Below are 24,398 nucleotides of genomic sequence, written 5' to 3' on the forward strand. Positions count from 1 at the left end.
GGTTTATTGCAAAACGTCCCTCCATAATTCTTTCCCAACAGAACTGATTGCCACTCCCAACCGTCATGACTGATGACCTTTCTGCAACAGAGGCTACCGAAGGCCGGTGCAAAGAGTGTCAAAAGGCAGTGCTGACGGACCGGAATAGGAGTCTTTTTGTCGCCCAAAACTCGGCTGCTCATTACTATGCTACTCTTGAACGTGATATCGTGGAAATGAGAGTTACCACGAACTATTTCCGGACTGACTCTTTTCCGGAGCTCCCACATTTGGAAGTGTCTTCACGACTAGGATGTCAATTCTGCGCTTTTCTGCATAAAATCTTACGTTCAAGAGAGGTTCGTACTGCATTCTGTCACAAGTTTGGTTTGGGTACTGCAAGTACTCAAGTAAATTATGCAATCAAATTATCCGCCATAATCATATAGGAGCGCGAACATGTAGGAGTCATACCCAGCATTAGTCTGGTAATACATATGAACTTTCCCGGTCCTCACATCTCCTGGGAAGTCTCTTGCTTGGTCAAAACCACAGAAGGTGAGTAATCTCTATCAACACCTGACTTATAACACAATACAGCCTCAGCTAACGTTCCTTATTGGTAAGGGTACCAAATGACTGCAGACTTCCTAGGCAGTTCTGGCTTGGAGATTCCGTATACAGACCCTCAGACTGTGGGTGACGGAAATCTCGCATACAGGATTGTGCAGAAAACCATACGCACAGATTGAGGGAGCCTACTTTTACACCGAACGATTGATCGATGTTCAAGAGTAGCCGCCGAAATTATTAGATTGCCTTGACATGCCTAAGTTCTCGTCGTTAGCAACCAAGTACACAGCACTCAGTTACTTCTGGGGCACAACAGAAGAGGCAAGATCACAACTGACGATGACGATGCTCACAATTGAAGTGCGACGTCGCGGAACACCTGACGAGACTTTACCTCCACTTGCACGCGACGCCATTCGAATTACAAGACTCCTGTCGATCCCATATCTTTGGATAGGCTGTCTCTGCATTGTTCAGGATGGCACTTCAGACTGGGAAGAGCAATGTGGTGAAATGGATAAGATATACGGATGTGCACAAGTATCAATCATTGCAGCAGCATCTGAGTACTTGGGGAATGCAATTCAATTAGACTCTTCAAGCAGTGCACTGTCGTCCGGAGGGTGGGCATTTCAGGAGGCCTTCTTATCCACCAAGAGGATCTTATTCGGAAACTGGAATGTGTACTTCCTTTGCCCCCCTTCTTACCAGACTAGGGGAGGCTCATTGAAGTATGAAGCATATGACGCAACTGGCCATGATTTTGAAAAACGCTTTCTCGAAGGCGGGCGATTTGATCTATATGATTACATTAAGGATGAGAACGAAGATGCCGACCAATGGCAGTGGCTACTGCTGGGAAGCTGTGGAGAGCACAACGCCTGCACCGAAATCGTTGAGGGAGCGTTTATAACTTTCCAAATTAGTGAAGACGAGCAGGATAATATACAAAACAAGGATCAGTCCTGGCAGAGGGTGGTCACATTTACGAGAGTCCAGAAACTTGTCAACAAGCCGCCCCCTCGAAGAGTCACCAAGCCGCCCCCTCGAAGAATGCGAAAAGGGGACGAATGACATGAACCAGGATGACCCTAACCGAGCGCAAGACAGTCTGGAGGAAGTGTGCAACGACGGGTATTCGTCCACTGACACATCAGAGATCCCACAGAGGTACCCATATGGCTTACTTCTACAGGAGGTCCCGGGGTCGCTCGAGTGGTATCGGATTGGAGTTTTTGAGCCACTGCAATCGGAATACATGGTCATGGAACATGAGCGCTCATCAAGATCAGAGCATCAAAGCCAAAGCAACGAGACCACACTCACTCGAATGTCTTTGAATGAATTCAGGAATATAAGTGAGATTGAGACTTGCAAGATCGTATAATCACCGCTGTCAAGAACGACAGACAGATGGAGCAGTACTCGACAGGGTTGCCGCAACAACCTCACGTCACAAATTGTACCAGCACTTGGTAACTAATAGCATCAGGCGAACTACATTTGAAGGCGCGCTAGTACCATTCGCACGCCGAGCTACTGTACAGTCATGATCCGGGTCAACTATCGCTGGGCGTAACGCTTGCAGTTCTCAGCCGCACCCCGCACTCGAAGGTGATTCCCTTGCTCGACGTGCCAAGATAATAATTGCACTTGGAGGAGGATAACGCTGCTTTCACATACATTCAGGGGTAAATCCTTGATGTAGAACAATATCAAGGCTCAGAGACCCAAGGACACGACAGCGCCATGACCGGGACGTGGTTCCTCCCACCAGATTTTACCTTTACCACAACTGGGCCGCTTCGCCTCGGCATGGTCATCTCACACTGGTCCAAACCCACCGCCGTGCTTGCGACCCTTGGTTCCGGAAATGAGGTCCAATTGCCGGCTACGGCGACCATCGTGGAGTCGAACCATGCTCACAACCGCTCAAGCTCCCAATCCACCAGCCTTGGCATGTGGGCCAAGTTCGAGGGCATCGCGTCGGCATCAGCCAACCAGAGTATCGGCAAGAGCAGAAGCATAGATTACAGCAAAACGGACCACGAGATTCGCTTCTTCTCTGACCCGGTGACACCCGAGGCCGTAACCGCGATCGCCAATCTTCCGGCTGTACGGGCACATATCGACTCAGGCCTCTTTGGCAAGCGGCCCATCTATCTCGTCTCGGGGCTGCGCATCGCCACTTCGTCCTTCACTGTGACGACAGAGAACAGCTCTCAACTGGCACTGGGAGCCGAGGCATCCGGACCACCGGCAGGTACCGTACCTGCTGAAGTTGGCGGGAAATTGGAACACGAACAACAACGGGCCGTTACCGACTCGTACGATACGGCCCCGGGAATCGTGTTTGCATATCGGCTTCACGTCATTCGAACCCGCAGAGCGGGATCGGAGGCGGAGCTCTTCAGTCACAAGGGCGCGTTCTTGACTGGCGAGCGAGAGCAAGAGAAGGAGCCATTGCTCCTCCTCGAAGCGACAAAGGATGAAATCGATGGCGACGTGGAGGAAGATGTCGAGTACGAAAGCGTGGATGTTGGAGAGGATGATTTGTGCATTTATCTGCCGCCGAAGGGATAACACACCTTCCCCCAACGTTGATTGTTGTATTTGCCCTGCTTATTCCGCTATTGATGTTTGTTGTTTCTAGTTTTACGATGTCCGCTGCTGCAACAACTCTATAAGCTGCGCCTGACTTCTCATTAAGGACCTGCATCCTATGACCCCATGTTTTCCCCTTTCGCTTTGCGAAGATTTCAGTTTGCCTCAACCCACGTACACAACATTATATATAGCAATCCAGTATGTCAGTCAAGCCACGAATTCTAACCAACTATGTTCACGAATTAGTATTGATTAAAACATAGTCTAGGGGTGTATTAGAGAGGTATTTTTAAATCTATCATGACGCCACAGCCTTATGTCTTATACTTCTTGGCCTCCAAATATTGACAAATCCAGACTCTTTCTGCACTGTTGTGTGACCTGACACAACAAATAACCCGACATTTATCACCTTTTCACTCTATGCACTGCTCTCTGCCTCTGAATGCATCTTACACCAAGGGTGGTCAAGGACCTGTTGGATATCGTATCTTTGACTGTGGTCCCGGTTGAGCATACATCGGACGAGATCAATACTCTCATCACTGATGATGAATGGCACTCGCAGGTCACGGTCCATAATTTCGTCGACGCTGTAGAATGGATTTTCCTTGTAAAGAAGGATGTACAAGACAATCCCTAATGCCCATATATCTTGCTCTTTGCCGTTGTAGGATTTCCCATGTAGAACTTCGGGGGTCGCATAGTCTGTGCGGTTATTAGCTTAACATATCAACCAAGTTGTTCAATCAGCAACATGAAGACTCACCAATAGTACCCACAAAGACGTCAAATGGCCCGGTTTTTACGTAGGCCGCGCTTCCGAAATCGATGAGTTGAAGATTCCCTTCGCCGTCCAAGATAAAGTTCTCATCCTTTATGTCACGGTGTACGACTTGTGCAACAACATGCAAGTGGTATACAGCTTCTGCGGCTTGCAAAAAGATATTCCGGCATTCCCGTTCATGCATGTTCGCACGAAGCTCCACATAATCGAAAAGATCGATCCCAGGTATGCCGTGGGGTACCATCTCAATGTAATAGTTCACTTCGTCTTCGAAGAAATCAATCATCTCAACAATTTTTGGATGTTTGAGTTCAGGTCGTCGGAGGTAGTCTAGGACGTGGATCTCGAGAGGGACAGTGCCAAGCCTCCGGTCCCGGGTCCACGTATCCACAAGGATTCGAGACTTCTTGATGTATTTTAGAATAACCTTTGTCGAAGTGTCTTGCTTGTATCGAGCGAGTTTGACCTCGGCATAAGCGCCTTGCCCCATTTCTTCGAGGATCACAAAATCGTTTATCGACTTCTTCTTTGGAAGCTCAGTATTATCTGGCCGTTGGGCCCCGCCGACTGGATTGCTGAACGCGGGAGCTTCTTGCAATTTGGACTTTTCTAGATGAACTAAAGGATCGGGCGTTTGGCCTTGCTGCTTATCTGCAGTGTTAGCGGTATTCTCTGTATAACTATCGCGTTTCGATTCATCCGGATCTGCTGCACTCGTTCTGCTGTGAGACTGGGAACCAGTTGCGTCAATAGGGATACTCGCTGCTGATGACACCTCCCTAAACAATGTTAGATCTAGAGCTTCACGTAGATTGATTTGCAACGACTCACGTGACGTTCCAGAGAGCCTCATGCAGCATAGTACGCTTCCATTCTTCCAGCCTGTCTTCTTCCGTTTCTTCGGCTTCGGGGTGATCATGTTCCATGTGCTGATAGAAACCATTCTCGCCAGTGGTGCCCTGAGATAGACAAAGAGGACAACACCAATTCCTCATGCTACGTCTTCTCCTGGATTTGAGATGGCCTCGCATCTTCTGGGACATGTATGAGTTCTGTGTGGGGAAGTATCCGTTGCTAGAGTCATCAACAAAATACTCATTATGAGAGAAATAGTCCTGGGTGGGGTAGACTGGCAACCTAAGCTCGTCCTCAATGAGCCGAGGCGGATTCTTGTCCAGGTCGCAGAGGTGCAGTGACACCTCACTGTCCATTGCTGACATGCTGGGCGACTCGTCAGTGCTTAAGAAAAGCTCCTGACCTTGAGGGCCATTGACGATGTGTATCCTCCGATCGCGGTCGAAGACAGGAGCCACGCCTTCTGCCCATTCGGCGATGTTGAAGACGTGAGTATTGCCTTCGTCGTCTTCTATAAGGTTGATTGCGCGACTGAAGTCGAAGGACCCCGCAGATCTAGTTAATGTGACAGGTTGACGATCTGGCCACGGGAGGGATCGGAGAGAGAAATCATGAACATGCTCAAGAACATGTTCAACCAAGTCTGGAGAGTCTCGTGGTCCCGCAGAGTCACACAACGGACATTGTGTAATTCCCATGATGCTGACTTCTGCTTTACTTAGCAACTCCTCAAGTTCATCGGAACCGACAAAGTCATGATCAGAAACGAAATGGGTTGTGATTTCTGAGACCGACGAGAAAATCGGAGGGTCGCCTTCACAGCAGGGGCACTGCCAGCAAGGCGGATGGTCATTAATGACGTGATCGCTCCATTCTTTCCTGGTTACGAAGAGACTGTAAGGGGTTGGACAGTTCTCAAGCACACAAGTATAAGGGCACAGATCGTTGGCAACGTGTTTCCTAACCTCATTAGTGCTCCATTCCTATCGTACAAGATACCCTTACCTCCATTGGCTGTCTTGCAACTCACTCGTCGGAATGGCCTGACAGCAGCAGGGACATTTCACCATCTTCTGATCCGGGTTTTGCGAACGCCGTGCTTTGGGATACATTGAGGCGGCTGTGATGCCCGTGATACGAGTCGCTGTTGAGGTGCCCTGCCGGTCATGTGGAAGCCCTCTCCATTCAGAATCCAACCTTGAGGCAGATGTCGCAGGGATCGTCAATACATTATCCCCAGCGTTAACACGGTGTGCCTGTTTGCGCCGTATCGCTGTAGCTATATTGCCCTCCGTTGTGCTCTCTGTTTCGGACGATGCAGTAGCGACCGCGGGATGGGAATTGTTCCCAGAAGGAGCTTTCAAGCCTAGAGAGTGTCTCTGAGCTTCGACAAACCGATGTCGTCGTCTCAGATTGGCTTCGACAAGACGCTCTTGGATTGGTGAGAGTTCCAGATTGGTAAAGTAGCTGAAGCTATGGATATCCTTGCCTTCGTCATCGGGCCGTCCTGTGATAGTTGGTTTTGACACAACAACGCATGTGAGATGGGCTCTCAGGTCCAGATAGTGGTGCTTATTCTCAATGAAGGAGCTATCCGCTTTCAACAATCTTGACTTGCGGCCACTCCGCCTAATTTGCAGTCCTATAAATGCTAGACTGTCCACAGTTGAATCGATATTCGTGAGAATATCTTGCACGCCGGCTTTCGTTGTTGCAGCGCTAATGCACTCCCGCAAGAACCCATACAGCATCAGGAGAAGTTCTATGATGAAGCGCCTGTCACTGGGTCGGTGCTGGAGTCTCGAGTCAAGAGAAGCCCTTCCTTGAGCGGCTGCACCGACGCTGTCCACCCAGAGTCTTAGATCGGCAAGTTTGGTTCGCAAATGGTCCCGGTGTATGCCTTCCAGATATCTGATGCAGTCGCGAAAGCCCTCGATGCATAGTGTCGCAACAGCGGCCGTTGAACTGTCGGTGTGGTTCATCTTCGCTTCTGCCCTTACTGAGCTCAACCAGTTGCTTCTCGCAGCGCCAACCGGGTCGCATCACGACGTGCAAGGTGCAGTGGCCAAAATTAAGATAGAGAGTGATGTTTTCAAATTACACGCGAGTAGCTTGACCGGATAGCCGCAAGGCAGCTTCATCCTAATGTCTTTTGGAGGTGTATTATGAGTGACAGTGGGAAGAAGGCAGAACGATCGCTTGTCTTCGCATTCCGGAAGATGCGTCGTTCACGTTTGGATCATGGCCATCAGCTCGTCCCAAGGCTAAACCTCAGCTGGTACAAGGTGCGGGGCTGGTCGCATGGAGGGTTTTTTGACATTGAGGTATAGGCCAGATAAGCAGCTGAACTTTCTTTTCTGGTACCAATCCACGTATTGAGTGCATTGGTACCTTGGGAAGACGTGAAGCGGGGTTGCCGCGAATATGTTGACTAGTGCATCGAGGCTGAATCCCAGCGTTCATGTGTCCAATCACCTGGTGATTCCCAGTCAGTAGGGAGCTGAATCTAGATTTTTGGTCTTGTCGCTGAAGTCGCCCATGTTCGTGATTTGGCTGTGGATCATAATCGTAACAGATTCTCCTTGGCAACTTCCATTGACTGGATCCCACCTTCAAACCATGGAAGACTCGAGGAATCGTGTCCTCGCTCCGAAACTTCTCGCCTCAGTGGCTCAGGATGCATCTCAAATTCTCTTTCCTTTCGCCGTCGCCAACGCCAGTGGCCCTGCTGCCGAGATCGCCACTCGCCTCCTCTACATCGCAGATGACCTGTCCACGCAAGAGCTATATCAGCTGCCTTACGATGCTGGTAAACTTTGTCTCTGGGCTCTCCAGGATCTGTTTGAGATCTGCAAGGTATGTAATTGTGCTGGGTGCTGGGCATGTGAATCGAAATCCATTACCATACTGATTTCCTAGTGGCCAACGCTCTCTACTCCCAAAGCTCGAGCTCATTTGATAAGCAAGAGTCCACAGGAGCTGCGAGATTCTCTTGTTCAGCTCTTTCAATCCGTAGATTTGAGGCAACGAGCGCAAGCATCGATAGGCAGGTTTTGTAGAGAAAAGCCCGACAAAATCAGACCTTTCCAGGCACGTTTTATCAAACTTTCCAATAGTCTTATGAAGAACGCGCAAAGCTTGCACGGCAGCAATTTCGAGACGCACGAAGATTCGTATCTCACACCACTTGCAAGAGATACATTTCCCAATGAGGTTCACAAGTTGCTTTTTGACGGAGTTAAAAGCCATTCATCTTGTGTGCAACAGATTCATGTAACACCCGTGTTCAAGGACACAAGGGATGATGGATGGCACCGCACCAGACTTTGTCTCAACTCTGGATTCCTCCTAGACAACCAGTCGGCCCTTTTCAATATCATAACAGCCACTTCAAATATGGATTATTGGCAGGAGATGGCCATTAATATCTCAGTGTAAGTCAAGTTTCCCTTGCATGCCTTTACTCGCGATTTGCTAGTGTAAATCGACTGCGACCTTACCAATCACGAGCTATTAACCAGCCGAAGAAGCAATTGTTCAGCAAAAGGTCAAGGGAAGCTCCCACCGGATGACTCGGTCAATGGTATGGACCATAATTTATCCCGATCGCTCCCGATTAGGCATGGCGACGTCTGCACGCGCCTAGAAAACCGCAATTACGCAAGGATCTATCTCGGTAAGTTAAAACCCCATCTACCAAACGGAGACAAGATATTCCTAATGGCTTTGTTTAAGATTATTTGCTAATGATGAAAGTCAGATTTGGATAGAGACTGTCATCTCTATGAACGGCCTGATCCTGAAGAGCTTCAGCATGTCATATCAGGTTGTGGTATTCCACTGTCGCACTTACTGACCATGAGCGAACTGACAGTTGAACATAAAATAAAGCTGTCATATGCTATCTCTCGAGCATTCTGGCAATTCTATCAAACGGAGCTGATGGAAACTAGGTGGACCAGTGAGGATATTCTGTTCATGCCTGTTGATGAGTCAATTTTGCCATCAGGCGGTGTTCCCCTGAGAGCTTTCATTTCTTTCCCTTTTGGCGCAGAACATAATGAGTCACCATCCGAGTTCTACGATAAGGACCAGTATACCCACCGCTACCCAAGAATATTGTTCTTAGGGATTGTTCTTCTGGAGATTGGTCTTGGGCAACCACTGGGGCTGGAAAACGACCCAAAGCTCAGCCCGGTTGGGCTTACGAACAAGGCTCACATCAGAGCGAAGTTGAAATTGAAGCAGCTGAAGAAAGAACAGTGGGATGGCTTCCATTGGAAAGAGTATTTCGTCGAGGCGGTTGAGAACTGTTTGGATTCTGCCAACTTCAAAGCCTCTTCGAAACGGGGCAAATCACGGCATCAGGGCGATGTGAACCTCGACGAAAGCGCAAAAGGCATGCTAGTCTCCGCTAGGAGGGACGCTGTTTACAGAAAGGTTGTCGCTCCCTTGCACTGGTTGGCCAAAGTAGGGTTCGAAGATTCGGAAGAAGTCCCATTCGTACCGACAAGACAGAAGCCGCGACAGGAACCCAAGTCCAGTAACAACGAGGAACTTCGACGCTCCTGGAGCGAGATGCGTGCACACCCGTCCTTTCATTCTGGTGGCTCGATCAATACAGAAGTATTTCTCGACGATCTTCAGATTCTCGCGGGCCACATTACGCGCTGTCGAAGGCTGGCAAAGGTTACGAAACCAATCCGAGTTGCGATACTTGATACTGGATGCGACGCAAATTTGCCGTTCTTCCAATTGCCCCAGAGGTCTGGCAGGCTCAAGGGATGGATGGATTTTGCCGCTCCAGGATCGACGAGTGAAGTAGATACTTTCGGCCATGGAACATTCATGACACGACTGCTCTTGCACGTTGCGCCGATAGTCGACGTTTATTTGATCCGCGTAGCAGAGAATATCAAAGACTTGGAAAACAACGAGGAAAATATTGCGAGAGTGCGTGTCACGGAGAATTCTATTTGAAATGTGTTAACCACCGGCTAGGCTATCGAATACAGCGGACTTGATCCAGAGTGTAAAGCAGATATCATTTCCATGTCCTTTGGGTTTCCCAATAGACCAGGAACGTCGCATAACGCCATTTCAAATGCAATCGATAAAGTCATCGAGGGCCGTGGAGACTCGGTGCTATTACTCGCAAGCGCTGGAAATTCATGGGGGAGGAGGAGGGATTTCCCGGCCAGTCACAAAGACGTCATACCTATTTACGCAGCTGACTCTAAAGGAGCATTTCTGCTGTCAAATCCTGCCCATACGGGGAAGGGGCCCAAGAAGCTCGGAACTTATGGCACGGATATACCCGCGCCCATCACCCAGGAGATCCAGGATCGTTTCCCGAAGGTAGATTTGAGCGCGGGAACGTCGATTGCAACAGCTATCGCAGCTAGTATTGTCGCCATGACTCTGTCATATACTGCCGCACTGCCCTCCCTCCTGAAATTCGGCGGCTCCGAGGAGGTTTGCGCTAAGCTTTGCACGAAGAAAGGCATGGAGCAGATGCTACTTGCCATGTCGCTTACGACTGGTTATCGACAGCAGTTTATCAACCCGATATGGTTTTGGGGTGAGAAGCAGAAAGACATACAGGTGTTCGTTGCTATGTGCTCTGCCGTAGAGGAAATGAACAAAGAGGCTTGAGAATGGATAAAAGGGCCAGTGAGGAGAGGTTAGGTCACAATCAAAGGTGCGTGACTAGTCCGTCCCGCGTAGCTGACCGACGCGGTCTTGAGTCTGCTAAACCGCTTATTGTACGTCGGGAAGTGGTTCAAATTCCGGCTAGGGTCATTGGTCTTATGTTACGTATCAAAACATAGTTGGTTGCAGTGATCTCTCTAAAAGAGATCGTAGTCCTCAATTAGCCCCATTTTCCCGTTGCGCTTCTAAGCTCTGTTGCTTTCTCAACGTCAACAGGTGGATCTGTCTAACATTGAATCATCTGAAGACAATGGCACAGGTCATTTCATCTATACTGATTTGGCATCAGCCGCTTCGTTTGTGAGTCTCACACTATTTTAGTATTTCCCAGTTATCGGGCTTCTTGGCATCGCAACCGCCTCACATCCACTGGGGTACGCGTCAGATCAACACTCGCATCGACGCTACTGTTCCATTGGAACTTCCCCAGCTGCCCGTCTCCAAATTTCCCTTCCTAGAATTCAACTGAGATGATAACATCGGCCCTTGCAACCACAGGCAAGATAAATGGCCACCTGAACCTTTGAAGGGTTTCGGACAAGAAACCATGGCGAGGTCCCCTCTCTTTTCAAATCAATGGCCCTTGATTTAAAACATCCAGTACCCGACAGCGAAAAGATCTGCACTAGCCTCGTTGAAAGGCCCATCTCTGAGGTTCTTCAACGCCAACTATGTGAACCGTTAGCTGACGTGCTTGCCATAAAGCTCCAAATATAGCCAGTTCCGGATCAAGAGCTTACCGCTGCATGAGATTTGACTCGAATATCATCAGCCTTATCATCCGCTTCTCTTCCCTCGTGACTGGTTGACAGCAGATTGTTCAGACCCTTGATCCACTCCTGCTTCTTCCCCTCCTGCTCCTCGGCTGGGAAAGTCGACAAGAGATAAGAAGCTGATCCTCTGAGCATAGTCAGAAGACCAACGCAGTCGATCTTGTTCCAATCAGGCCCCGTTATATCCAGTTGGAAACCCAATAAATATAGTAATCGCTTGACCAAAGCTTCCTTATATGGATGCACCACCGTCTCGAGAACGTGACAGCGTGCCGAGAAACACTGAACGATCGTGGTCTTCCACCTGCTCTTCCGCAAGTTGGTGATTTTCTGTATCACCTCATCTGGGCGCTCTTCTACTTCTTCTGCCGAGAACTGCACCGTGAACGGGTCTTTCGCATCGGGTCTATCCTTTGGCTTTGTACCTATTTGCGGCCCGGTTCCATCGGCGTATGGAGACACGTAGTTCCCAAAAAATCGTTCGAGATCCAGCCGCGCCCCTTCTGGTCCTTCGCCAAGCTCGCTAGCAGCATCAGCTGGTATGTCTGTTATCACCCGATAAAGAACTGTTATGCCCCAGTCCATGGAGCGAGGATGAAGGACACAAAACTCTATGAGGGCATGGAAGACACGCTCAAGGCGGTTACTGAAATCATCGAACTCATCGGCCTGCGCTCCAGGCGGAGATGTGAGATAGGCAACAATAGAATCAGCCGCGGGCTCGATAGTAGTGGAGGACGAAGGGCTGACTATGTCGACTTCATTCTGGGGTCTAATGGCGAGCCAAATGTCCAGGATTTTGACGCTGTCTTGGTCCAAGTCCCAACCCGACATGATGGTGTTTGTCGCTATAGTGTATTATGATGTGATTGTGACTGGGTCCGGCTACCATTAATTCAGCCTAGGACAATTATAGGTTGAACAAAGTGATAGAGGCACGAGGTCTTCAAAAGATAAGGCTGGCAGAAATACGCCACAATTTGGCATCCCTTGAACAAGTCAGAGAACATATTGCTGCTTTTTGTAAGCACTCGACAGATGTCTTGGCCAGCCACAACTCTCACCAGTTACGTCATGAGCGAGCGTGGCCTCTTGGCCCCACTATATACGGCACAGTACAGCTTCGCCTCAGCTTACACCTCCCGCCCCACAGGGATTGTCTCCTCGTTATTAGCTGTTTTCTATTTTTACGGCGTCAACCGTATGGCATCCTAGCGTGCCCATTATTCCTCCATCCTTCAATGACGACAGTTGACCTCAATATGAAAAGGAAAATCTGACTTTGACTTCTAAAAAGCCTTCACAGCCGGGAGACTTTTGTAGATCACTTAAGATCATTCCTGGTTTCAGATCAATGCGAATACTACACATGTCGCAAGAGGATCCGAGGATTGTAGAAGCTTAGTAGAGTATAGAGTGAAATAGGCAATGATGGAACACGAAGTGATCTCATTTCTGACTACGATGAGGTCTTTTAGGACCATTGGTCAGTCCGCAGGATATTCACCAGCGACAGCTGGGTTGAGAAAATAATATAAGTACATGACAGAACTTCGTGTATAGACCTTTTTTGTTCAGCATAGATTTCCACACTATATTTCCTTTAAACATTTTTAAACACTCGACTTTGAGCTCTACATCACGGCACCGTACTAGACTCTTCATCTCTTCATCATGGTCAACTTCAGCAACGCTTTCTTAGCTACAGGGCTCCTAGCCACTCTTGCTGCCGCGGCACCATCACCAGCCATCGTCTTGGAGAGAGATGTGAAGGATGCTGAAACTGTCAAATGCCCTACAAGTAAGTGCCTCCACCCGGTTCTAAATACTTCCCAACTCACTGATTTCGCACAGCCGAAGTCTCGAACTTTGGAAAGACATTCAAAAAAGACGACATTGAAGCCGATATCAAGGCCAACCCAGACCCCAACAAGCAGACCGACAGCTTTCCCAAGGAATATAGATATGATGGAACCGGTTCTTGGCCGTTCAAGAAGAAGACCGCTTGCGATGACCACAAGGAGAAGGGCAAGAAGATCTACGAGATTCCGATTGGCCCATCTGGACAGGCTTGGAAGAAATTCGGCTCTAAGCCCGGAACCTACAGGGTAAGGAGATCCATGTGCTGGAAATTGTGAAACAGTGCTAAATCAAACTTCAGGTCCTCTACGCTCTTGACGACGATGACCAGATTTTCTGCGGTGTGACTGCTCATGCGAGCAAGACGGACTTCAACAAGGTCGTTGGGTGTGAAGAGTAAATTCCGTAGAATCATGGGCGAGGCAATCTTGCTCCTGAGCCATTGAACAGAACTGGCAAAGAGAAGGAAGAGGGAGGGTTAGAGTGCATTTGAGGTGGCATCCTGATGGACCAAGGCGCATTTTGGACAGGAGTTAGACAACAGCTTCATCAGTTTATCCACAATCTTTATATCTGAGTTTTTCCACACAGCGCAACTTGTCACTGCGACATAAGGCAGTCGAGATCCGGCTGTTGTTATGGCTTTGGATTTAGATATCCCATCCGCCATGGCTTTCACATGAGCCGCCTCCTAACGGGATTTAAGACGTCCTGATACTAATAGCGCAGCATCTACATCCAGCATCTGTGATGGGCGCCAGCTCCGGTTGTATACAATGAGTGGCTCCAGCCTTGAAACTTACGGGCCGAATTCCAGTTCTTTTCGTATTGGGGTACACAATTTGGTCACCGTGGTTGAAACCATTCAACAGACAATGTCAGGTCTTGCTGCCTTAGCTGTTTTGTTCTTTAGGGATAGATACGACGTGATTGTTCCGAACCATCCCATTTGCTAGACGTGACAAAAACTGTTGCCAGATGCGATAGCGTGATTGGCTGAAATGGGATTAATCTCCATTTTCGGGACCTAAAACCTTGTTATCTTTATATTCAACTCTATGCTTAGTAAAGAAGATTTATATGCGTGTGCTACCAGCAATCGATAAAGCAACCGCTCCCGTAGCTTCCATCTATAATCATTCCAAGGACTGACTTTGAAGTAACGACTAAAATCGAATAGCGGCAATGACATGGGCGATGTTCAGCTCTACAACCTAGCCTGTTGCAGAATCTGGGTCCGCGAGATGGGTTGCAAGCTATCTTTGCACTTCCAGCAATGCTGAGAGACGCTGCTGGTCGTATTGCCAATTCCCCTGCCGCAGCTGCCGAAGATGCCGCTCCGACGTGCGCGGGAGCATTGCTTCTCCGAGATGAGGACCGTGTCCTCGTGGTTGCAGATGGAGCAGGTCTGCGTGTGGGAGACGTATTTGCACATGTCTGGGGCTATGTTGTTATTCACACAGCTTCGTGGATGTTCATAGTCTTCATCATACTGTAAGAAAATTACAAGGGGAAATATTCACTGAGGAGGAGATAGGCCTCAGGGCTTGGCCGCGGGGAAAGTACTCTGACAGCAAGGCATCGCCGAAGCGTCGGGTATCTGGGATCGAAAGGGTCAGATCCGCCGAGGGCTGAGAACATACCGTCCGGCTACGTGCAGGCCGCAGATAAATGAATCGACAGCCAGGCATATGCACCGCTGCAGGGTTATATTCGGCTGACATTGACATATTTTAGATCGCAAGAAATTACACAGCAGAATAGGCGTCTTGGCTGAATCTGAAAAGCAGGTGGTGCCGAGAGGTGTATATTTCAATATAGTGTGAAGGACACTGCCGGACGAAGCTTGAGTTCTAGAAGAGCTGAGTCTCTTAATATAGACAGAAGATAAGACCACAGCATCTCCGCCACGTGAATCAAAGGAGACGGCTCAGACATTGGTGCCAGCGACGCCACGCTACTAGCTGCCGCGAAAGCGTCGTTGGCGGAGAATCGTTGTTCTCGGAGGCGCCTGCTTCCCTGTAGGTAACCAACACTTGCGAATCAACCATCAAGACCAGTTTTAACCACCCCGGTCGTGCCTCAACAACTCCGATATGCCAGATGCCAAACGCCAAGACCTTGCGATGAAGACAGAAAAATCAGCCGAAGACAGGCCCATCCATGAGCCGCACTGAACCGAAAGAATGCCGGAAGAATGCCCGAGATAGGCCAAAGATGCAGAGGAATCGGTCTAGCTGGTCTAGCTATTGCCCCGAGGAGGGAAGCTGAAGGGCTGAGTCTTGCCCTCACTGGATATCCTCACCCATTTGATGCCTGTGAGGAATGCCCAAGAGCCTTCCCACTTCTCGAACTTGAGTGCATCCTCCTCGACGGTGAGTTCCGGGGTCACTGGAACACGGTTAGCAACGCGAACTATCGAGGGACATGCGCAGCTAAGGTAGGGGCATTGGCGCAACTTACGAAATCCGTTTTGAAACTCCTTCTCCAGGTTGGTGATCTTGACTCTGAGCAAGTCCTCCTTGGCACTGGCCGGTCTTCCGGGTCTGCGCGCCTTCTTCATCTCGTTGAGCTCCTCGTCATATTGATGCACGAAGCTTTGAAATGGGTCAGTAGACGGCATATGACTAGCATGTTTGTGTGCACTCGCGCGGCCACTTACCCCTTGATGAGCTCCTGGACAACATCAAACTGCAGAGGCTTGCCATCGTTCTGCCGTAAAGCCTCGTGAAAGTATGATGCACGCTCGACTAGGTAATGGTTAGCAATGAGACGGTACGGCTTGCTGGAGGAACCAGTGTTTCTGGCACATACTGTATGGCTGGTTGGTCCTGTTCCTGGCGGCCGCGATCTTGCCCAGCTTGTCGTCTCTGGCCTGGGCTCTGTGAAGCCTCTTGGAGTCGCGCGAGTACTGATGGATCGCCTCGATGGGCCCCTTCTTCTTGGCGATAGCCTTGCGAGTCTTCTCGAATGAGCTCGGCATGGTGAATCTCCCGACTGAGTAAGTGACCAACTGCTGAATGTGCGCCTCTTGAACGCCTCGACTTTCTTGCGTAGTCGTCCTGGCGATTGATGAATTTCTTGACCGATAAGAAGGAGTGGTGGGGCAAAAAGTCGATATCGGGATTGTGGTTAGCGGCGTCTGGGCTGATCTGCTGGAGAGCGAGACCCCACACTGCCAGACTGCCAGAAACGACAGGGCCCCGAGGGTGGGCAGGGACTGATGGACGCTGGCGGCTGCCCGTTGCTCTGCCAGCGGCTCAGTGCCAAATTTGGACTACGGCGGTGCCTACGGGGGGCGGCACTGTATACACAGTACCTAGGTAGAGGTAGCGGTAGAGGTAGCGGTAGCGGTAGCCTGGGGACGGGCCCGCTTTTCGGCGCGGCTTCCCCTTGCCCTGGACCTTGACGCGTCTTTATCGATAACTGCAGCCCCCGAGGCCCTGGGCGCGTTCATGCTCCTGCCCGTAAATCGAATCACTCTGCTATTGCTCGACGACGCCGTTGATATTTGACTGCCTCGATCGACGTTTGCGTTGCTTGCACTTGTCCTAATATTTCAGTCGATGCCCAGTATCGCGACTTGTTTTCACCAGATGTTCCCATAGCCAGCGTCGTGTTTGTTGATTCCAGCTTTGTTTACTTCGCACGCTCGACGGCCCATCTCACGGATACCACCCCGTGACCTTCCTCTGTTGCACGGCCTGAACCTCGTAACGCAGCCCGTCAGTCATCCAGGCGTCGCCCTATCTGAGACTTTGAACCTTCAGCGGATGGCCATTGTGTGATATCGAATATTTGCGGGTGCCTCGGACCAGCGGCAACGCCGTGATCATGGGTGTCACCGGCCTCCTCCCGCTCCTCAAGTCTATTCAACGGCCCACCGAGCTGAAGAAGTACTCCGGGGAGACCTTCGCTGTTGATGCCTATGGATGGCTTCACAGAGGCGCGATAGCCTGTGCTATCGAGCTGGCACAGGGCAAGCCGACCCAAAAGTAAGTGATCCCAATCCAGTCAGGACGCCGGCGCTCACAGCCTCCTTCAGATACATAACCTATTGCATGCGTCGAGTAAAGATGATGCAGCATTTTGGCGTGACACCATATCTTGTTTTCGATGGCGGCCCTCTGCCGAGCAAGGCAGGCACAGAGGCTTCCCGGCTCCAGCGTCGAAAAGACAGCCAACAGGCTGGCTTGGAGCTCCTCAAGGCCGGCAAGCCTTCCCTTGCTCACAAGGAACTCCAGAAAGCCGTCGATGTGACGCCAGAGATGGCTCGTCTCGTGATTGAGGAGCTGAAGAGGGCAGGCCTTCCATACGTTGTGGCCCCATACGAGGCCGATGCTCAGATGGTTTATCTCGAACGCCAGGGTCTGGTTAGCGGGATTGTGTCTGAGGACTCCGACTTGCTGGTCTTCGGGGCGAAGAGGCTCCTGACAAAGCTCGACGACTACGGCCAGTGCATCGAAGTAAACCGTCGAGACTTCGCGGCCTGTCGCGATCTCCACATGGCTGATTGGACTGACGCTCAGTTCCGCCACATGGCAATTTTCTCGGGGTGCGACTATTTGGGTGGCATCAAGGACTTTGGACTGAAGACGGCGTACCGCATGCTTCGAAAATACAAGACACCTGAGAAGGTTCTGAAGAGGATTCAACTCGAGGGAAAGCTTCGTGTAGCCCCCGACTTCTTGGACCAGTTTCGCCAGGCAGAACTGACCTTCCTCTACCAGCGTGTTTTCTGCCCAACAGCACAGGAGATGGTCTTCCTCACACCGCTGCCAGAGGATCTCAACGCTGATGACATGCCCTTCATTGGTGCTTTCATAGAAGCCTCCGTCATGCAAGCCATCGCAGCAGCAGATGTGAACCCCATCACCAAGGACGCGATCGTTGTCCCGCCCTCGCCCGAGTCCAGGAAGCGTCGGGCTTCGTCGTCGGCTCACCTAGGCCCTATGCAACCTCCCTCGGCCAAGAAGCCCATCGATTCCTACTTCAAGAAGGATCAGAGGATACCTCTTGGTAACATGGACCCCAACTGTTTCACGATCGATCCACAGCGGGTTGCCACCATGACAGAGAACGGCGAGCGACCCATTGTGTTTCCTCTTCCCAGGCCGTATGTCGATGTTGCGGCTTCGCAGAGTCCATCTGCTGCTCGGCCATATACCAATCGCCTCCCAGTTTCGTCCTCGGCATCATCCCGGGCGCTACGCCGTCGCACCGAACCCATTGGCAATATGTTGGCTGATGCCGGTGTCTACACTGATACCTCATCGCGACGCCAGACACTGGGTTCGCATAACCGCGGGGCTGTTTTCACCCGACCGCCTAAGAAGGCAAGGCTGTGTGATGATGCGAGTTTGGACATGGCCCCGAGCAAGGAGACAAGCAAATTCTTCCCAACAGGCGGCAAAAGAGCTTCATCCAAGGCCGATGGATATCTCATGTCAGACGACTCGATTGAGGATGCGCTGCGGGATCTGCCCGACATTGATGGCTGGCACTCGGGGAACAAGAAGAAGATTGCGGTATTTGAGGAGGTCTCACAAGAAAGTACAGAAGATATTCCTAAGGATGACGACATCGAGGCACTAAACACAGCCGCCTCGGAAACAGAGGCACTGCCCTCAGAGACCCCTCTACGATCCAACCTCAGTCGGTTCACCTTTGGCCAAGATTCGACAGCCAGCTCTCTCAACGCACGGCGGATTTCCTATAGTCGACCCACTCCTGCGTCTTCAGTGCAGTCATCAGCTACGCGGTCGACCCCGGCATCTTCCAACTCATCCATAGGAAGCGTGTCTACGGCGAGATCGACGCCTGCCACTCCATTGATGACACCACTGCAGAGACTGGGTGCTCGAGCTATGAATACAGCGAAGCAGCCTCCCACGCCAACCTTCGCTGTTCCCAGGCCGGTGAAGAAGTCGAGCACTTCAAGACGAAGTCTCGATAACCTTCCCGTCAACCCATCGTTCGTGCCGCTGCCTTCCGTGGATCTGGACGAGGTCGAAGCGCTGCATCAGACTGAAGGCAGCGAGGACATGATTGTCCCGGAGAGCGAGAATGAGGAGGATGGACAGGAAAATATGGGCAAGCGAGCAGACAGAAGATTGGACCTCTCGAGGTTTCTTTTCGCTTGAGTGCCCTATGAGCATGACGCGCACTCGATGGCGTTGATGAAGGGAGAAAAAACTGTATATATTAGGGCGTGAGGTTCAGGCGAACGGCGACTGCATATTATTTACGCTGCACTTTCGCACTGTAAGCATGGCACAGCCGTTTTGACGGATAGGGACAAGGCATCATGGATATGGAGTAGGGGCTCTGTCGCGCCAACATTTGTCGGCCGGGTTTAGTACATTTAATCGAGTTTGGCTCCTAGCTTCAGGCATGGCCCATAACACGTCGCCATCCTTCACGCAACGTGCATTCTTGACCTGGTCCTGCTGAGGCAATTCACGACATCGGTATGAGAGAATGCTGTCGCATTGATACGTATGTTGGTGAGTGATTGCTTTTATTCTTGATTCCCCGGTCCGCGCCCCCCCTGCCCTGATGCAGGAGGAACGTCTGACGCCGTCCGTAATAGTACTACATTTTTTTAGAGTGGAAAAATTACACATGACAATTAGTTCCCATCGTACACAACTGCCCAGGATCCCCGATGGCATCCGGTCCTGGCTACATTATACACATAAACACATCAGCTGCACCCCATCGAACCCATCCCGGCGTCGAAGTGAACTTAGGCGTCGAGGAAGGTCTTGACGTTCTTCAACCAGGCCTGGTACTCCCTCTGCTCCTTGAGGTCCATGTAGTCCGGGACGAAGACGGCCAGGGCCTGGGTGATGCCGCGCTCCTCGAGGTAGCGCTCCATGAGGATCTGCAGGTCCTCGTCGAGGGTGCCGAAGGGCGGGCCGGGGAAGGTGTCCTGGGCCTGGTGGACGACGTCGGCCGAGCTGCTGTGGGCCAGCTGCGCGTCCTGGTAGTAGTAGAAGTTCTCCACCATGATCTGGCCCTCCTGCGCGATGGCCTCGACGTTGAGCGCGCCCTTGCCGTCCTTCTCGATGACGATGTTGAGGCGCGTCGGCGGCGCGCCCTCGCCCTCGCCCTCGGCCTCCTCAGCGTCCAGCGCGTCCTCCTCGGCGGCCCGCTGCTGCTCCGAGCCGCTCTCGTAGGCCTCGTCCGACAGGGCCGCGTCCTCGTCAAAGGCGTCCGGCTCGTAGTTGGTCAGGTCGGAGATGGAGAAGGAGACGGTGATGCTGAGTCCATGGAGTTAGCTAGGGGGTGGTCTCGCTGTGGGGGTTTCAATCCTGGGATAGGCTAGCACTTACGTCTCGTTGCCGAACTTGCGCTTCAGGATGACATCCTCCTTTCCGGGGGTGTCGATCAGCTCAAAGGGGCTGTTCTCGAGGAAGTCCTTGACGCTGGCCGGGGTGGGCTCGCTCTCCTTGAGCTCGTTCTCGTACTGCAGCTCGCTGTCGATCTTGAGGGACAGCTCCTCGTCGACCTCGCCGGCGGGGGCCCTCCGGAACTGCGACGTCGAGAAGGCCGAGGCGAACTGTGACGAGCGGAGGGGCGCCCAGGCGGCGGCCCGGAGCTGCGAGCTGGTGCGGGCGGCTGTGGAAGTTTGGCGGAGGGCAGCGGAGCTCAGGCGAGTCAAGCCGCGGGGCGCGGAGCGCGCGATAGCTCGCATGGACATCATGTTGGCGAGGTATGTGTGAGCGTGTGTGTGTGTGAAGAGAATGCGAGGTGTTAATACAAGTTGGGAACGGTGAAATGGGGGTATCTCGAGCAAGTTGGTTGATGGAAAAGCTGGGAAGTGGAAAACAGCACAGCTTCTCGAAGCTCCCGAAATTTCGGGGATGGAACTTTTTCGCGATAACGAAGCACGGGCCACCGCGCCCGATCTGGATAAGATCAAACTTATGCACGTCCACGACGGGGCATTTCAATGCGGGAGGCAATAGTTATGCATTATGCAATATTGCCTGGCCGTTGGATGGTTGAGGATCCAGAATGATAGTGTCCACTCTTAGTGGCTCGTAATGTACACAACATGTGACCTTGTTGCCGTATCTCTCTGCAATCACGCTTCGATGCAAGTGCACTTAACAGTTTCATGTCCGACTAGATCGACGAACCAGCAGCACACATTGGTTCACTAGGATACTCTTGGTATCAGAGCAATATTGAGAGGAACAGTTCTTTGTGAAGCGCACGCGGGGCCTTCGTAAAACTGACCGAGGCCCCTGTATGCGGTGGTGTGTTGTCTTAATTCTGATGCATACTCCTTGAGGTTTCTGTAGGGCCAGACACGTCCCAGTGAACCACCAAGCTCTCCAACAACGACCCCTTGAGCTCATAGACCCGTTGAAGGGCCAATCGTTTATGAACTTAACATGTCCTTTCAACAGGTTGGTGATGTCTAATATGGTGCCTTCGATAACTATTGCTGAGTCTTGGACTAGCAGCTTGACATCCCCCAAGTTAATTGCCAGTTTTGTAGCGGCTTGACTCTTAGATCCCTCAACGTCGACGATCAACGCGTCCCCCAGAGAAGCCCAATTTTAGAGCTTGGAAACATACTACACCTACCGTGGCTATCCTTACCGCCTTCAATTAATGTGCTCGTGTTGCTAGACCCGAAAGGCCCAATCGAGAAGCACATGAGAGCTGGGCACACAAAGCTATCATACTGGTAGTGTCACTACATTTTAGTAGACTCCCGGTGCCCATTCCATTTATCTCCTACATCTCCCATATGTTCTATGCGTCTAAGTCAACACTAGTTAACGACTTAGTCTGCTCGCGACCAAGTGACACATCACCGCACCCAGCTGCAGTGACATGGCGAGCCACTACATAGGCATAAAGTCTATGGCAATCTAATATAGGCTCTAGAGCCTCCTTCAATGAATCACTAGGAGTTCATCATGCTCTCAATGTTCATAGTACATGTACTCGCTTTACTTAGACGTCTTTTCACGCTAGAACTCTAGAGTACGAGTGGTGTAACATGATAGGACCTGATATACAGTATTCCTTTGATCGAGGTTTGGACGAAAATAAATTATTCCTGCTAGTACCTAGCTATTGGGGGTCAGTCGCAGGGCCAACCGTCTTGTCGTCGAAGTACTTCTGACTGAGCGCAATAGCAACATCCACGGTCGCGCCATCCAGAAAATCGTTGATGATAGCCTGTAAAACAGTTGCCCGCATAGTGGGAAAGACGTTGTTCAGCAGCCAGGGCAATGTTTGAGTGTCACACCGCGCCTTGGTAGCAAGCAGCGGCGAAGTCAAGGCAAGAGAGCTGGGCTTCAGGATAGAAGCGAGATCAGCGGCCCATTTTAGAGTCGAGGTTGCTTGACATTGCCACACCGCAAGATCGTTACCCTTCAAACTGGTGCTAGCGTTTTTGAGGAAACCTTCAAACACCTTCACGATATTTGAACCGTCAAACGTCTTGTACTCGTCCTCCATATAGGAGCTGTATTGTCCGATATCTTGCAAGACGATGAGGCGTTTTTGTTTGTTTCGAAGCCAAGCGACTGAGTTCTTCATATCGTCTTTGTTTCCCGTCTTGATGACATCTTCACCCCACTCTTTCAAACCTCTCTCGATCCAATGTTCCACTACTTCATGCGATGGTCGAACACATGTTTCATGAACACCGTCGCATCGAATCTGAAGAACAGCAATTTCGCCCTGATTTTGCCTCAGAAAGCTGATGACCTCTGCTAAGAAGCGCATAAACGATATTCCAGGAATAAGCATATGCTGATAGTACAATTCCCCATCACGGGGAGCGAAATCAAAAAAGGTCGACATCTCCGCAGGCCGGAACTCAAAGTATCTGGCGCCAAGCAACATTGAGCTGGTGATGCCGGCCGTTTGGGTCCTTGAGAGTCCAGAGATGACATATGGAGCCACTTCAGCTAATACTCCAGTAATCTGGGATGGCAAATTCAAGGGCCCGGCTATTTTGGAGACCACATCATGGGCATCGTGGACATGACTCCAAATATTTCCAAACGTCTCCATGCTATTCATGCCACAGTCGTGGCCTCCTGGTAGTACGAAGGTATTGAATGGCTTTTTGGCTTGCTCTGACCCAAGCGGAGCCACTGATGCCATCCATCCCGCCCAGTTGGGCGTAACTGTGACCCAGCATTGATGAGCCCGTGGAAGACCTGCCCACCCAGGCCCTGCATCGTAGAAGCCAAACGCTACAACTGCCTCGCCGTTGTTAACGAGCTGAGGCTGCATCTCGTCTAGACTGGTCATGTTTCCGCTCTGAATGAAACCGGTCGCAGCGTTGATGGTGTTCGTACGGCTGAAAACTTCAGCGCCATTTCCGTTGTAGACCCGGAATATGAACTGGCCGTCGAAGGTATCTTGGAGGCTCCTTGAGTCTACCTCGAGGTCATCGTTGCTCCAGCTGTATCGTTGGTTCTTGCGTATTTTCTTGCCTGGCACAGAGAATTCCACTGAATAGTTGTCCTTTGCAACCCAAGAATACACCTGGACGCGCTTGCTGACAGGGCTAAAAGCGTTTAATGCGCCAAGCCCCCCTTGCCGTATCATATGAGCCCCTTCATCGACGACACGTTCTGCTCCTTCCTTCAGCAAACGCCCACCTTCTTGTACTGCATCTGTCCCTTCTTTCACGATGCGTTCTCCTTCTTTGACTACCGTGTTGATCGTGTTCTGAGCATCAGTAATGATGCTACCAATAAAGGGTAAGTCGATTTGGCTCATAGTGGCGGTGTAGAGCGTAAGGAGCAGTTTGGCGAACGAATAAGAATACCGAACGTACACGAAGAAGTAGAACGGAAACCTGAAAAATATTTCAAGGAAGAAATTCTTGCAGAATTTGTAGACTCGTCTGTAACGGTTGTGTTGGCAGGAACCGACCAGTGACTTGAATGCCCCGATAAGGCCCGCTCGTCAATCTAAACTTTCGTATCTGTGCTGTACGTACCTCAAAGTTGTCTCTTGCACCTGAATGTGTACACTTTCTGGAGTCAGAGTTTTAAAGTCTACGGTAAAACGAAGATGATTGCCCATAAACTTATGAATTGCGGAAGTACGAAAGCTAAGATATCAATTGCAGCGGCACTAACAAGTATATCCCGAACTTAGAAGGTGATTTGGTTCGACCGAGCCATGGCCAACGCCCGCTGGGATTAGGTGATCAAGGAACCTTCTTAAGGTCAAAAGCGCCGGGCAAAGATCAGTTGAAGGTA

The 24,398-nt window shown here is 50.8% G+C and overlaps 11 protein-coding genes across 11 annotated transcripts; 6 read left to right on the forward strand and 5 right to left on the reverse strand.

Moving 5' to 3' along the window:
• Positions 1 to 804: 804 nt before the first annotated feature.
• Positions 805 to 1,626, forward strand: JN550_005308 (uncharacterized protein; the record flags this gene model as incomplete). The annotated part of the gene is made up of 1 exon (XM_049316921.1): positions 805 to 1,626. The coding sequence occupies one exon, from the start codon at positions 805 to 807 to the stop codon at positions 1,624 to 1,626; it is 822 nt and encodes a 273-aa protein (XP_049172724.1).
• A 675-nt stretch (positions 1,627 to 2,301) lies between these two features.
• Positions 2,302 to 3,135, forward strand: JN550_005309 (uncharacterized protein; the record flags this gene model as incomplete). Its single annotated transcript, XM_049316922.1, has 1 exon — positions 2,302 to 3,135. The coding sequence occupies one exon, from the start codon at positions 2,302 to 2,304 to the stop codon at positions 3,133 to 3,135; it is 834 nt and encodes a 277-aa protein (XP_049172725.1).
• Positions 3,136 to 3,580: 445 nt separating this feature from the next.
• Positions 3,581 to 6,783, reverse strand: JN550_005310 (uncharacterized protein; the record flags this gene model as incomplete). Its single annotated transcript, XM_049316923.1, has 4 exons — positions 3,581 to 3,867; positions 3,929 to 4,725; positions 4,778 to 5,761; positions 5,807 to 6,783. 4 exons carry the CDS (start codon positions 6,781 to 6,783, stop codon positions 3,581 to 3,583), a joined length of 3,045 nt encoding a protein of 1,014 aa, XP_049172726.1.
• Positions 6,784 to 7,420: 637 nt separating this feature from the next.
• On the forward strand, positions 7,421 to 10,456 carry JN550_005311 (uncharacterized protein; the record flags this gene model as incomplete). Its single annotated transcript, XM_049316924.1, has 5 exons — positions 7,421 to 7,657; positions 7,721 to 8,235; positions 8,422 to 8,477; positions 8,562 to 9,754; positions 9,803 to 10,456. The coding sequence occupies 5 exons, from the start codon at positions 7,421 to 7,423 to the stop codon at positions 10,454 to 10,456; spliced, it is 2,655 nt and encodes an 884-aa protein (XP_049172727.1).
• A 645-nt stretch (positions 10,457 to 11,101) lies between these two features.
• Positions 11,102 to 12,120, reverse strand: JN550_005312 (uncharacterized protein; the record flags this gene model as incomplete). The annotated part of the gene is made up of 2 exons (XM_049316925.1): positions 11,102 to 11,182; positions 11,254 to 12,120. 2 exons carry the CDS (start codon positions 12,118 to 12,120, stop codon positions 11,102 to 11,104), a joined length of 948 nt encoding a protein of 315 aa, XP_049172728.1.
• Positions 12,121 to 12,960: 840 nt separating this feature from the next.
• Positions 12,961 to 13,546, forward strand: JN550_005313 (uncharacterized protein; the record flags this gene model as incomplete). The annotated part of the gene is made up of 3 exons (XM_049316926.1): positions 12,961 to 13,087; positions 13,141 to 13,394; positions 13,448 to 13,546. 3 exons carry the CDS (start codon positions 12,961 to 12,963, stop codon positions 13,544 to 13,546), a joined length of 480 nt encoding a protein of 159 aa, XP_049172729.1.
• Positions 13,547 to 14,422: 876 nt separating this feature from the next.
• JN550_005314 (uncharacterized protein) lies at positions 14,423 to 14,644 on the forward strand (the record flags this gene model as incomplete). Its single annotated transcript, XM_049316928.1, has 1 exon — positions 14,423 to 14,644. One exon carries the CDS (start codon positions 14,423 to 14,425, stop codon positions 14,642 to 14,644), a length of 222 nt encoding a protein of 73 aa, XP_049172730.1.
• Positions 14,645 to 15,388: 744 nt separating this feature from the next.
• On the reverse strand, positions 15,389 to 16,129 carry JN550_005315 (uncharacterized protein; the record flags this gene model as incomplete). The annotated part of the gene is made up of 4 exons (XM_049316929.1): positions 15,389 to 15,537; positions 15,610 to 15,743; positions 15,809 to 15,896; positions 15,961 to 16,129. 4 exons carry the CDS (start codon positions 16,127 to 16,129, stop codon positions 15,389 to 15,391), a joined length of 540 nt encoding a protein of 179 aa, XP_049172731.1.
• Positions 16,130 to 16,980: 851 nt separating this feature from the next.
• Positions 16,981 to 19,289, forward strand: JN550_005316 (uncharacterized protein; the record flags this gene model as incomplete). Its single annotated transcript, XM_049316930.1, has 2 exons — positions 16,981 to 17,141; positions 17,192 to 19,289. 2 exons carry the CDS (start codon positions 16,981 to 16,983, stop codon positions 19,287 to 19,289), a joined length of 2,259 nt encoding a protein of 752 aa, XP_049172732.1.
• Positions 19,290 to 19,894: 605 nt separating this feature from the next.
• On the reverse strand, positions 19,895 to 20,854 carry JN550_005317 (uncharacterized protein; the record flags this gene model as incomplete). Its single annotated transcript, XM_049316931.1, has 2 exons — positions 19,895 to 20,411; positions 20,484 to 20,854. The coding sequence occupies 2 exons, from the start codon at positions 20,852 to 20,854 to the stop codon at positions 19,895 to 19,897; spliced, it is 888 nt and encodes a 295-aa protein (XP_049172733.1).
• A 1,388-nt stretch (positions 20,855 to 22,242) lies between these two features.
• On the reverse strand, positions 22,243 to 23,910 carry JN550_005318 (uncharacterized protein; the record flags this gene model as incomplete). Its single annotated transcript, XM_049316932.1, has 1 exon — positions 22,243 to 23,910. The coding sequence occupies one exon, from the start codon at positions 23,908 to 23,910 to the stop codon at positions 22,243 to 22,245; it is 1,668 nt and encodes a 555-aa protein (XP_049172734.1).
• Positions 23,911 to 24,398: the final 488 nt, after the last annotated feature.

The sequence above is a fragment of the Neoarthrinium moseri genome, assembly GCF_022829205.1.
Source record: "Neoarthrinium moseri strain CBS 164.80 chromosome Unknown scaffold16_Wmoseri_CBS_16480, whole genome shotgun sequence".
NCBI lineage: Eukaryota > Fungi > Ascomycota > Sordariomycetes > Amphisphaeriales > Apiosporaceae > Neoarthrinium > Neoarthrinium moseri.